At 43.2% G+C, this 13,909-nt stretch overlaps 1 protein-coding gene across 1 annotated transcript in view; it reads right to left on the bottom strand.

The window, feature by feature from the left end:
• The window catches only part of EGFLAM (EGF like, fibronectin type III and laminin G domains), an 812,243-nt gene that overhangs the window by 559,299 nt on the left and 239,035 nt on the right, over positions 1 to 13,909 (bottom strand). The window contains exon 3 of the mRNA XM_078674979.1: positions 7,860 to 7,937. Coding sequence (XP_078531105.1) covers positions 7,860 to 7,937 — 78 coding nt within the window. The remainder of the gene's footprint in view (positions 1 to 7,859; positions 7,938 to 13,909) is intronic.

The raw sequence follows: 13,909 nt of genomic DNA, 5'->3' as shown, positions 1-13,909 counted from the left end.
ATTCCAACCCAGTCAGGACTTGGTTCACCAACCTCTGGAAGGTGGCAGGGGCATTCTTTAACCCAAAAGGCATCACAGTAAACTGATAGTGCCCATCAGGGGTGGAGAATGCTGTCTTCTCTTTGGCTCCTGGGGCCATGCCAATTTGCCAGTACCCTGCAGTCAAGTCAAAGGTGCTTAGAAATTTGGCTGCCCTTAGTTTGTCTATCAACTCATCTGCTCTTGGAATGGAGTGAGCATCTGTCTTGGTGCCAGAGTTGAGCCCTCTATAGTCCACACAGAACCTCATCTCTCTCTTTCCACCCAGTTAGGTCTAACATATGTGCCTGTCACACTTGTTCTTTGCCCGTTGTTATGCTGGCTGATTGTCTGGACGAAAAAACAATCAGGTCTCAATTGAACCATACTAAGGGGTTGGCTCGGTCTCTATAGGGCACTGCATATCCCTTGGCTGAAATTTACGACCTTGTTTTCTGCTCTTGGTCAACCTGAACTTTTAAATCACCCAGAGAACATTATCAAAAGCGATGTGGGGGTGGGTCAAAAAACATTTCATGCTTCTAGATCTCATGGTAGGGGGAGCTTAGAGTTGCTGAAGCTGATAGTTGAGGGGTACGCAGTGTTAAAGACCAGCTGGCAAGCCAAGCCATATTTATCCTTTAGCACTAATGCTGACCATCAGTTTTTATTAGCCACATTACGGCTGAAAATGTTACATTGTCTTTAGGTAGTGCTTAAAGGGTGGACTCAGGTTAAAAATCTAGGATTTTGTAACAAAGTCTCTCCACAGAACACACTTTGTTTTTATTATGTTCTGTGTTTTTTATGCCAACTTGCATAGTATTTTTATAGAACATTTTAATCAAGCTCGACCTGCTTTGTTGTATCTTCAAATATTGCACAACGAAAACGTCTGTTTTTCAATTGTATCCTTCCTAAAAGGGCCCATTAAGAAAAGATAGAGGATTGGTGGTGTTATATATAACTAAACAATTTTCTAAATATAAAGTTTTCTTCATGTATGCTTTGAAATTTTCCTCGTTTTTGTATGATTTTTGTGATCTAATTGATTTATTGTAATGCATTGTAGTTATGGTATGGTGTATTTATGTTTATTATTTTATAGGTGTTTTAACCCAGATAAATATTCTTTTCTGACTGCCCTTCTAAATACAAAATTAGTTCAATCAAAATACATTTAAAGTAAGTGCTAAGGGGGTTCAAAACACGTAGGGGGTCATTAGGATGACGGGCGGACTTAGTCCGCCCGCCATCCTATCGGGACTAGGGACCGCCCGCCATAAGGGCGGGGGTACCGTGGGTGGCATTAGGATGCGGCCGCCACAGTGGCGGCCGCATCCTGCATTTATAACATTGTGGCGGGCGGTGCAGAGAGCACCGCCCGCCACAATCCTACAAATGCTTGTATGCATTTGCATGCACAATGCGGCAGGCACCGCGCGGTGCCTACTGCATTGTATATGCAAATGCAGGGGGGTACCACAGGTACCCCCGTGTGCACCCCCCACCCCTCCTTCACTTTGGGGGCCCCCAAAGGGAAGACCGCATGGCTTTCCGTGGCGGCATCACCGCCACGGAAAGGCATCTGTTTCACCCCATCATAATATGGCTGGCGGTGTCTGATAAACACCGCCACTATATTATTCCTTTTCCGCCCCAGCCGCAAGGCGACCGGGGCGGAAAAGCGGCGGACGGTCTTTCCGTCCGCCGCGGTCCCCCCGCCATACTAATATGGCGGGGGGAATTCGGGAATGGATGTCGGGCGGATTGCCTCTGCCAGGCCGGCGGTGGCTACCGCCAACCTGGCGGAGGCAATCCGCCCAACATCGTAATGGACCCTATAGTGTTTACAACCCAAATTATTAAAGTAAATGATATAATCTCCAACCTTTATATTAAAACATGAAAGTAAATATATAATTTCAAAACAAGTACTTATAGGGAGAGGAATCATACAGAGGATTTACAATAGTAAGACAATTAAAAGGCATCTGCAAATAATAACAGTTGTTTGGAGTTTCCTAGGTGTAGGAGTGGTTTGCAGTGGCACAGATGAGCAGATAAGATAAAATCTGAAAGGTTATGATGGATATGGAGAATTAGATTTTTCATACCTCAGGATACTTGGGCTTGCCACTTACATATTTTTTTCAGGAAATACCGGACGCCGTTGAAACATTACAGGATGCGTTTGGGATGGATGTTTGTCTATAGAGTCCTTGAGATACCTTTGAGTATATGATTTATGGGTTTTCAAGCGAGGAACCTTAATAGTAGGGGTTTCTTTCAGAATAGGTGTACAGATTAAAACTTTCAGAAGACTAATTATTTATTTATTTTATTTATTCACGTTTATAAATCATCATAGACTTTTTCGTAAAGGTTTCTAATGATTACCAATAAAACTTTTTTTTAAATTTCTTTTTATTGACAAATTAACAAAAAAAGAAAAACATCAGGTGAGTTAACAGTTTCCTCATTAGACAAGTTAAAATATCGCTCGTACAGAATCTCTAAAAACAATATATGATTTATAGGATCACAGGGATTCCTGAGCTTCTGCTTCTACTCGTTGCGCCGGGGGTGCACAAATCTCACGAGGTGGCTATTCCAGGCCCCCAGACCTTTCCCCATTTCTCTGGACAACCCCTGGCCACATATACAGACTTCTCCCTTAACATACAACAGTCCAAGTCCTCCGCCCATTAGGAACCCCGGGGTGGTTGGCTGGCCCCCCACAGCTGAGCAATATTTTGTTTCGCTACCATACATGCCAGTGTCACCCATTTCTTCCAATACACATTCAAGTTCGTGGGTTCCCACACATTCAATATGCATCTCCGGGCCTCTGGTCGTATCTCCTCCCCAAGGCTTCTCTTATCTCGGCATGAACCTTCGCCCAATATTCCTTTACTTCCACGCAGTGCCACAGAATATGCATAAAAGTGCCAAGCTCTCCACATCTCCTTCGGCACTCTCCACTCTCCATTTGCCCCATACGTACCAGTCGAGCCCTGTAGTATACGACATGTGCAAGATCTTTAGTTGCACCAGTCTAAGCCTCATCTGGATCACCACCACCTTCGGGGGGGAAATCGCCTCTGTCCAGTCTTCGTCATCTAGCTCGATCCCATCTGCACTCCACTGCGTTCTGATAAGTCCCAGCGGGTATTCCATATTATTAATAAGCTTTTTGTATATTAAAGAGATAGTTTTCTCGGGGAGGTGCCCATCTAACACTCGATCCTCGAGAGGAGAGGCCTCTGGAAGCGTGGTGTCCTTAGGTATCTGAGTGAGGAGGGCATGTCTAACCTGGAGGTATCGATAATACTCACTATCATGTAGGCTTTATTGTTGTTTGAGAAAGTCGAATGTATGTATTTTGTCCCCTCCCCACACATCCTTGAACTGAGCGATCCCAATGAGATCCCACTTGTCAAGTCCCTTGGATTTTGACAAGCTCCCAAGTCTCTCAGAATTCCATAGGGGGTTGGCTAAGGTTAGTTTCCATTCCCAGGCAACATATTCATTGGCCGCATGCCACATGTGGACTGCATGTGCCGTTGGGCCCATCAGCGAGAACCGCCTAGGCCTAGCAAAGATCGCCCTGGTGATATCCCCACCTGGCGCCTGCCCATGATCCATGGCATATCCTGGGTCCCCTGGGGGCCCGTACACAACATGGTTCACCGCTGCAAGTTGTGAAGCCCAATAGTACTTTCGTAAATCTGCCAGTCCAATCCCACCATCATACCATGGGAGAGTGAGCTTAGAAAATGCAATTCGGGGTCTTCCGTCCCAGAGAAGCTTCCTCTGAAGGGCCTCAATGTCTTTGAAATAGGATAACGGTACCGGGTCCATTGTATTATGGAGAACATTCAAAAATCGGGGCAGCGCCATCATCTTAAACAGCACCGCCCTACCCAGCAAGGATAGTGGAAGAGCCTTCCAGTGCTCCACGTCCTTTTTAAACCAGTTCAAGGGAGGACCCAGATTGTTGGTATAGTGCAGCTTCGGGTCAAGTGTTACGTAAATACCTAGGTATTTAAACCCTAATGGCTGAATCTGTATAGGGCATGACTGCGGGATTACCGGTGGCTCACCCGTGAGGATAAAGAGCACCGATTTCGACCAGTTTATAGCGAATCCGGAAGACCTACCGAATATGGCTAGTACATCCAGAAAACCGTTCAAAGACGCCCTGGGGTTGGTAAGATAAAGCAGGATATCATCGGCATATAGTGAAATGTTATCCTTCCACTCCAGTGTCCACCGCAAACCACGTATTGACCGATCCCACCTGACCCACGCCGCCAGAGGTTCCAGTGCAAGAGTGAAGAGGAGCGGGGACAAAGGGCACCCCTGTCTCGTACCCCTCCCAAGAGGAAAGTCAGCCGACTTACAGTTGTTCACAACTACCCTGGCCAAGGGATTAGCGTATAGTAAACGTACCCAACAAATAAACTCTGTTCCAAAGCCCAACTTTGCCAATACCGCAAATAAATAGGACCACTCGACCCTATCAAACGCCATGGTAGCATCCAAGGACACCAAGACCGCCGGCTCGTGTATTTTTGGGGAACCACCTAGGATCCCGGGCAGCCTCCGCAAGTTGAGAGCCGTTTTTCGGCGCGGCATGAAGCCAGGCTGATCGGGGTGTATCAAAGTTGTGATTACTTTAACTAATCTGGTAGCGAGTAGTTTCGCCAAGATTTTAGGCTCGGCGTTAAGCAGTGAAATGGGTCTGTATGAGGAACAAAGTGTCTTAGGTTTGCCTGTCTTATGGGTAACTGCAATATTTGCCACCCGCTGGTTATACGGGAGTCGACCTATCTCCCTACTTTCAGTGAACATGGCACGGATGTATGGGGCGAGTTTATGAGCATTCAATTTGTACATTTCTATTGGTATTCCATTGGGGCCAGTCGCCTTCCCAGATTTTATCCCTCTAATCGCCTGTGTAACTTCATTGTCTGTAAAAGGGGAGTCCAAGTCTCCCTTATTATCTTCAGACAGTTCAGGCATGCATATATCCTTAATCATTTCCCTATTCTCTGCCTCTGTATATCTACCAACTGTGGTGTATACCCCTCTGTAATAGTCATAGAACTCATCCGCCACTGCCTGCGGGTCTGTGACCATGGCAGAATCTATTCCCTTCAACTCAGGTACCAGCCTCAATGCCCATTCCTCACGTTCAAGTCACGCAATCAATTTACCAGCCTTGTCTCCATGTTCATATTTCGACTTTGGATGACATTGTTCTGGGCAATCGCCCTATCTCTGGCTAGGCCTTTATATTCATCCTGTCGTAACTTCAAAAGGTGTAGGTCTTCCGGAGTGGTAGATCTGGCCGCCTTTTCCTCCAACCTTATCACATCCGCCTATGCCCTGACTACCTCTGCCTGAGGCTTCCTTTTCTTCTCCGCCACCAAAGGTAGGACCTCCCCCCGCACCACTGTCTTATATGCTTCCCACAAAGACTGCGCTGAGTCAACAGTGCCCCCATTTTCTTGGAAGTAACGTTTCAACACCCTGACTATCTCGTTTTTGGTGTCGGGGTCTTTTATGTGCCACACACTAATTGGGGCTACTCTGCCTACCGTAGGCTGCCCAAGCTCCACCTGCAACCACATTGGAGAATGATCAGAGATACCCATTCCAAGGTAACATGCCTCCTTAATCTAATCTGGACATGCTGTGGTGTGCGGCGGATACGTGTGTGAAGTGCTTCTGTGTCGGATTACGTACCCGCCAGCTGTCCACAAGCCCCACCGTTTCAAGGAAGTCTGGGAGCCAACTCTGCGATGGTCTGAGTATCCGTGCCGGATGTTTGTCAATCTCCCCGTCAAGTACTGCATTTAAGTCACCCCTTAATACCAAAAGGCCCAGTGGCAGGGTGAGGAAGACAGCACCCAGGTCCAGGAAAGTGTTGAATAGGAGGCCAGGCGGTACATATATTGACAAGAAGGTCACCGTCCTCCCCCCCCTCATTGTCCCGAGACACCAATATATCGGCCCCTCTGGTCGGACGGACCACGTAGCCTGGATCGGCAAGGGAAAGTAGTTTTTCATCAAAATACTGACTCTCCTGTACCCCTTGGTAAACCCAGCATGCGCCACCAATTTATACCCCCCTTTATGGAGGGCAATGCAGTGGTTGCCAATGAGATGTGTCTCTTGCAATAGTACTACATCTGGATAGTGCCTTCTCACAAGCATATTTACCATTCCTCTCTTGATCCTCCCCCAGACCATTCACATTACAGCTCAGTGTGTTCCTTTTCCACATAGATCATCTTTTTAACTGTTTTGTTCCATTGACCGTGAAACTGACTGGCATTTTTATTTCTGCTAAATATGAATAATAAATTAAGAGAAAAAAATATCTTCACCAGAAACAACCTATTGACTTTGTACGCTTCTTGTAAAGGTTGCAGAGTAAATTGCAAAATTCATAAACGTATGTAAAAATTACAAAAATAAATATATTTTCACATTTTAGATACACATTTATAGCCAATTAAATGCCTGTTGAAGACAACTGCAAGGGTAGAGTTTGAAACCTCCACCAATAGGATGGAAGGTGCTATCAACTCGAAAGCTACTGACAAGGGCACTAAATTAGGCTGGTTTCAATTATGCACGTGCAAACAGCACAGAGCAAGAGACGAATATAGCACGTTACAATGCGTGCTTTTACTACGCGGTATGTAACAACGCGGTCGTCACAAATTAATAGAAAGTGATGTTGAACAGCATTAAGTGACAGAAAGGTATTTATATTAGTAAAAAAGGGGTATCTCAGAGAAGCAATAACAATACAATCCACAAAAGGATATTATGCTCTTTAATAAAACAGGAATTGGGGATTTCAGATGTTCTGAGCACAGCGATATAAGAAACAAACTGGGTAAGTTTGTAATAAATACTGCAGTAGTATGTTAACCAGTTACAACGTGTTCTTATACAAGATGACATGAGACAGAAGTTATTACCATGTGATTATTTTCCTTACTTCATCTTGTGTTAATGATATTCAATGCAACATTGCAGTCCTCTTAGGTATTTGGACTTGTACTCCTGATTAAGTGTAAAGTGAAAAGCACTGAGTGAATACCAAATACTGTGAGCTACATGAAAGATTATTTCAGATAAATATTTTCTGATTCCAAACTGGTCTGGCCTAAACTGGAAAATTAAATAAATTAAAAAGTTTTTTGTAAACACACTCCAAGAGATATTTGTAATGAATAATAATGAACTACGAATGAGTACTGTTGAGCAGCATATTAACCAGTCCATGGTTCATATTTTGTTAGATCAATTTGGATTTAACTTAGATAGTTTATTAGGCTCTAGTTGCTGGAGCGCCACACCACTTCACCCAAACAAAGAGTAAATAGAATCATACAATATTTCTGAAGAGTAAGTAAGGACAGTGAGTTCTACTTCCAGGATGCTTCAATTTGACAGCCCATTTGATACCAGTAATCTGATTTCATTGGACACTGCTAGGGATGGGGCTGCTGTTACCAGCAGGCACCAGTCGTCGCTGGAGGTAGGGCTGTAGAACTAATGTGCAAGCATTAGCTGGGTGGGTGCTTAGTTCATTTTCAATAAGGGCCCGAGCAAAAAGCATCAAACTCCCACTTACAAAAGCTTAGCTCTCGTTTGCAAATAAACGACCAATCAATATATTATGGAAGAACAGATCAGATCTAGACAGCCCATTGCCAGGTAATGCCAAAGTGCACAGATTTGGATATTAAATACACGCTATACAGAAAGGGGGCTTTGGTTACATAAATTATATTGTTATAAGTACAGAGACTCACCAGCATGTCCAGGCTGAGAGGAGCATCTTGTGATTGCTGCTTCAAGGGTTTACCTTTCTCGACCTCTGTATAAAATACCTGAAAACAACAGAATATAATTATTATTATGTCCAATAAACCTGTGAAGCTAACTGAGAACAATTAGCATATTAATTTGCTGTTACAAGTTAAAACTAATAATATGCCAAGCATAAATCACGAATGAACTTCGACTCCCTAATCATTGCTCATTCGTGCAGTGCTTGTATTGCCAAATCACAAGGATGGTTTAATTAAGTAGGTATTAATAACCCCTGGGTGACTGATAGAATTCTAAATTGCTGTTCACAGGGAAGAAATGTTCATAAGAACGAAATTCCCCAAAAAAGAAAAATAGAAAAAATACCTACCTACAAGTTCCATTACTCTTAGGCTATATGCTCCTTTATCTTAGCAAATACTCAGCAAACTGGCATTATATATCAGACTTCTCTGTAAGGCATGCAGGGACTTGTGCATGCAGACACCACCCCCTTGGTCTCTGCTCACATGAATGGCCTTCCTGAAGGGAGGAGACCTAGACACCGAAGTGGTGAATGAGGAGGCGTGGCTCATTTAGAAATCTGATTATTGTCCTTTTGCTGAGAGGAGCTGTTGATTAGTCGTCCCGAGCACTACCATTTGGTGGATGGTGGGGTCAAGGGTAGGACTGCAGTCTCTGCAGAGAAAAGGGCCCTTACGGTGAGGCCAGCTTTTTGTCTCTTTTGTATTCACTATTCAGTTATTCTGTAAATAGACAAGGGCAAAAAGCTCACATCTCCATGTGCCTTTTTTGTGGGTACTCCAGGCTGGAACCTTTCATTCCTCTATACTAAGGCTGTGTATGGATAACGCCCTAGAGAGGTCAGACAAAAAGACAACTGACTCAAATTGGTTGTGAAAGTGCAGACACAGAATCTCAATCCCCTGTCTGCAATGAAGGCGTAAATGTGAGCTACTGCTGGTACAGTTCCATGTTCTCTTTGACCATGGAAAGTATTGGTCCATAGCGGTGGCATAACGAAAGTTCAAGAGCCCCCCCCCCCTGCAAGGTACATGGAGGGGCCCCGTTCCAGACTCACTCCGGAGCTCTCAGGCCAAGGTACTGTGCTGTGAGGGACCCCTGGAGCTCGAGATCCCCTGCACTGCCAGGGCTGTGAAGGCCTTTGTGGCACCAGTGCTCCGTAGAGTACTCAGCAGATTGCTATGGAACCAGAGGTGGTATCTGCCTGACATCCTGCTTCCCAGTGGTGAGGGAACACCACTTAGAGCCTTGCATTGCTGGAAATAGCGTATCCTCTGACATAAATCATCTTGAAGTCAAACTGCGGCTGAGAAAGGGAAGGAGTCAAACTGCGGCTGAGAAAGGGAAGGAGCCTGCATACTCTGCAGAGGTGTGATGAATCTTCAGAGCAAAAGCAGATTGGGAGGTTGACCTACAGTGGTGTGAGTCGATTGTCCAAAGGAATAAGGAGGGGAGCGATCTATGGGTCCAGAGAACTGTTGAACACAGTCTTTCCACCCAAAAGGTTGCAGGAAAAAAAGAAAGGAAAAAAGAAACAGCAATAACACCAAACAACTTGGTGATCTAAAATTAAAGATTTTGCACATAGAAAACAGACTTAGGAAGATCTGTAAAGAGTTAGAAAATAACACCTCATCTATTTCCACATATTAACGCCTCATCTATATTCATACTACAGATGACCAATACATTGATGGTGGATATAGTGGAGGAGATTTCATTAGCAACATTCAGTGCAAATATACATATAAAGAAACTGAGGTACAGTATTAATATAGTGAATGTTGTAATCTTTTTAAATAAGGCTGAGATACTAAGAAAGTCCATGGAACTGACCCACAGAATCGTTAGACCCTTCACATCCCCTGATGGAAAATAATAAAACAAGCTACCATGATTAGTTTGTATAGAAACCAGGATTAACAAACAAATCATGGTAATTCTGTCTCCTAATGTTTCCCCATTCCTCTTCCTACCACTAAATGGTTTTACATTGCTTCTAATGACAAAGGGAATTTAAGAAAGTGGTGAACATTTTCCGACAATGTGTTGCTGACACCTACTTTTTTATTAATTACCTGGCCTATACCTATAGGCCCATAGTTGTCATATTACACATTCCATTAACCAAAACCTTTGGTCTGGATGCTTCTTTTTCCAATATCTTACTGGCAGAAAATGAGCAAGATTATCTGTTATGAAGTAACAAACTGAATCCATGCTCCCTTTTAGTGGATAACCTAATTTAAACCAAAAATGACATGCATTTAATCCCATTAAAAGCCGGTTTCTACTAACTGTGGGGAAATAGCCAGAGAGCCCCAACAGGTTATCAAGATTAGGCAACTGTAAAACATATGACATATCTGCAGTATAATTCACAATATATCATAAAACCTGTCTGCCTTTTGTGTTTCACAACAGTGGTCGCCAATCAGGACAGTTTGAAGGCCACAATAATATCTTGGAGATGTAAATTATTTGTATCTAAGCATCTACTTGATACAAATATGACTTGTCTGTGTGCATATACATTGCACAATAATAATATATAAAATATTGCCTTGATACCATGCCTCTATGGATATTTCATTGAAATTCACGAGATGTTATTGTGCCGCTAAAGTTCCTTCAGTACCTTCAATTTTTGTGAAAAAGAATACATATAACTGAGCAAGAATCAGCTTAGGGACGATCAACATATAATAAAGTTAGTCGTGCTTAATAAAGAAATGGAAAAGTTTGGATTCTGATTAATAACCTCTTCCTTTCACATTCACTATCAAAGGATCATGTACATAGAATTGTATGCAGTTTATGGATTTTATGCAGTTTTCAATAAACAAAATAGGAATTAGCTGTGAGACTCTTAGCTTGATTAAGTTGATTGGTTAAGGGCTAGGGTACCGAAAGGCACTAAATATAGGGTCTAGTTTATAGTGATAAATTGGAGTGGCAAGCATTCTGAGAATGGTTTGCAATGCAAAGCTCACATTTACTAAATCAAAGACCTTCTCAGCTTCTGAGTATCTTGCAAAGAATTCTCTAATACTTTATTTATTTGGCTTTCTGATATGTCAATGGTGACCTGAAGTAATCCACCAAACATCACTCTTTTCAATTGTGATGCTAAATGTACTTTGCAGTGAATACCTTGATAATGTAGTTTATTTCATTTAAAAAAAAAAATACAATAGCTACTATGGAGTCCCTCAAGTTTCTATTAAACAGCAACATTATATATTTACAAGAGGTCTGACATCTGACTGATAGCTTATTCCGTTTCAATATGTTTGATGAAAAAGCCAAGCCAACAGTTTGTGGGAACCCGAATGATGAAATGGGGAAGTGTAGCTAATACTTCTGAGGAACCTTTACTGATTTTGCATACTAAATATAATAAAAAAATTGGTGTCCATATTAATCATCGATGTAAATCAGTCCTGGGTCAAAGGTGCAAACGATAGATTCCCTATGACGTTTATTGAATTATTCACTCACTGGTGGGAAAATACGCACACCTACCAATTCTAATAATGTGTTGTTGGTCTTTGCCCTCTCTGAAGGGTGAAGGCAGAGTTTTTGCCTTCACCCTACTGTTTATTGAACCCATTTTCAGTAGCTTTTGACACTCTGAGCACTTTACTACTACTAACCAGTGCTAAGGTATGTGTGCTCTCTCCTTAAAATATGGTAAAATTGGCTTACATCCAATTGGCACATTCCCTTTACTTGTCATTACGACCTAGCAAAAGAACATTTTGCCAGGCCCAACCTTTCTTTTTAGGTTGCAGCCTATCAGACACAGCTGCTGCCTGGTTTGCTAAATATGTCTTGAGGACATTCAGAAAGCTGACTTAGGAATGCATACCGCCCATTGCTTACCAATGGCTATTTGCTGACTTTATTTGCTTTAGGCTGTCCAGCTTGAGTTTGTCCCTCGCGCTGCATTGTTTACTGTATTGTTCTATGAACTTGCCTTCAGTAAACAGCCCTTTATTTCTTGTTCTTATCTTGCCACATTTGCTGTGCATTCGAAGACAGAGGTCAAATGTCAAGCTCCCTCTTATGAGGGAGCTTGGGGCCATATGTATCAACATATCCTTTTGCGATTTCTTAATAGCAATTTTTAAGGAATCGCTATTTAGAAATCGCAAAATGGTATGTATGTAGAAATTCGCTTTTTATTAGCGATTTCTTAAAATTCCTTAATTGCGATTAGCAAATTGCGAATCTCAATTAAGGAATAATTTCCCATTCATTTCTATGGGCCAGGAGGCCCATAGGAATGAATGTGAAAGTATTCTCAATTTGCAATTCGCAATTTGCTAATCGCAAATTGAGAATAATTTCAAGGGTGCAGGGGTGTCCAAAGGACACCCTGTTGCACCCCTGAAATAAGCATGGGTACACATGTGGTGCACATACATGCCCTAAGGGCATGTATGTGCATCACATGGTCCTTTGAAAAATGCTGAAATGTGCATTTTTCAAAGAAATCGCAATTTACCACCAACTAGTAGTTGGTGGTAATTAGCGATTCCTTAAGGGCATTTTGCAAATTTTTTGGGCTTCATACATTGCATTTAAGGAATCGCAAAACTTGCGATTCCTTAAATGCAATTCCAAATCAGGAATCGCAAACTTTGCGATTCCTTAGTTTGCATGAAGATTTGTGTGGTACATACCATTTACCGAAAATGCGTTTTGTCATTCTGAAGTGTGGTGGAATCAAATATTAGAACACAATAAAAAAAAGACTGCACTCCACTCCAATCTACACCTCTCAATATAACCCAATCATCCCCACCCCACTCCATACCACTCTACAGCATTCGACTCAAATCTAACCCACTGTACTCTAATGTACCCCAGTCTACCCCACTCCAATCCATCCACGCTACCCCAATCCAATCCACTCCAATCTACCCCACTCCATTCCACTTTACCCCACCCCACTCCAATCTCCAATGCAATCTATTCAACTCCTCTCCACTCTAATCTACCCACTCCACCACAATCTAACCCACTCCACCACAACCTACCCCACCCCAATCTACTGCAATCTATCCCACTCAACTCCAATCTGTCACATTTCAATCCACCCAATCTACCCCCACTCCACTCATATATACCACACTACACTCTACCAAATCTACCCTACTCCACTCCAATCTAACCCACTCAACCCCATCCACTCCAGTCCAATCTACCTGACCCCACTCCATCCAAAATTGCCCCACTCCAATCTACCCCTCCCCATCTAACCCCACCCCAATTTACCTCACTCCAATCTACCCCATCTACTCCACTCAAATCTACCCCACTCCACTCATTCCCACCCCACTGCAATTTACCCCACTGCATCACACCACCCCCACCCCACTCCAATCTGACCCACTCCCCTCCACTTCAAGCTACCCCACTTCAAACAACCCAACTACAATCATCCTTCTTCAATCTACACCACTCCAATCTCCCCAATTCCAGTCTACCCCACTGCATTTTAATCTATTTACTTGAATACACTCAGTCTACCCCACTGCACCCTAACCTACCCCACTCCCCTCTTCCCTAATCTATCTCTCTCCACTCCTTTCTCGACTCCACTCCAATCTTGACTCCCCTCCAGTTTATCCAACTCTACTCCATTCCATTCCAATCTACCACACTCCACTCTACCCCAATCTACCCCACTCAACTGTACCCCAATCTACCACAATCCATACTACTTTACCCAAAGTACCCCACTCCACTTCACTCCAATCTAACACATGCCACCCAAGTCTACCCCCCACTCCAGTCCAATCTAACCCAGCTCACCTCACTCCATCCCACTCCAATCTACCATACCCCACTCCACTCCAAACTACAGCTACTCCAATCTACCCAATCCAATCACTCCACTCCAATCTACAGCACCCCATCCCAATGTACCCCACACCATTCTATCCAACTACACTACAATTTACCAAACTCCTATATATCTCACTACAATCTACTCCAT

This window comes from Lissotriton helveticus, chromosome 2_1 (assembly GCF_964261635.1).
Source record: "Lissotriton helveticus chromosome 2_1, aLisHel1.1, whole genome shotgun sequence".
Classification (NCBI taxonomy): domain Eukaryota; kingdom Metazoa; phylum Chordata; class Amphibia; order Caudata; family Salamandridae; genus Lissotriton; species Lissotriton helveticus.
This window is presented reverse-complemented; position numbering and strand designations above follow the sequence as displayed.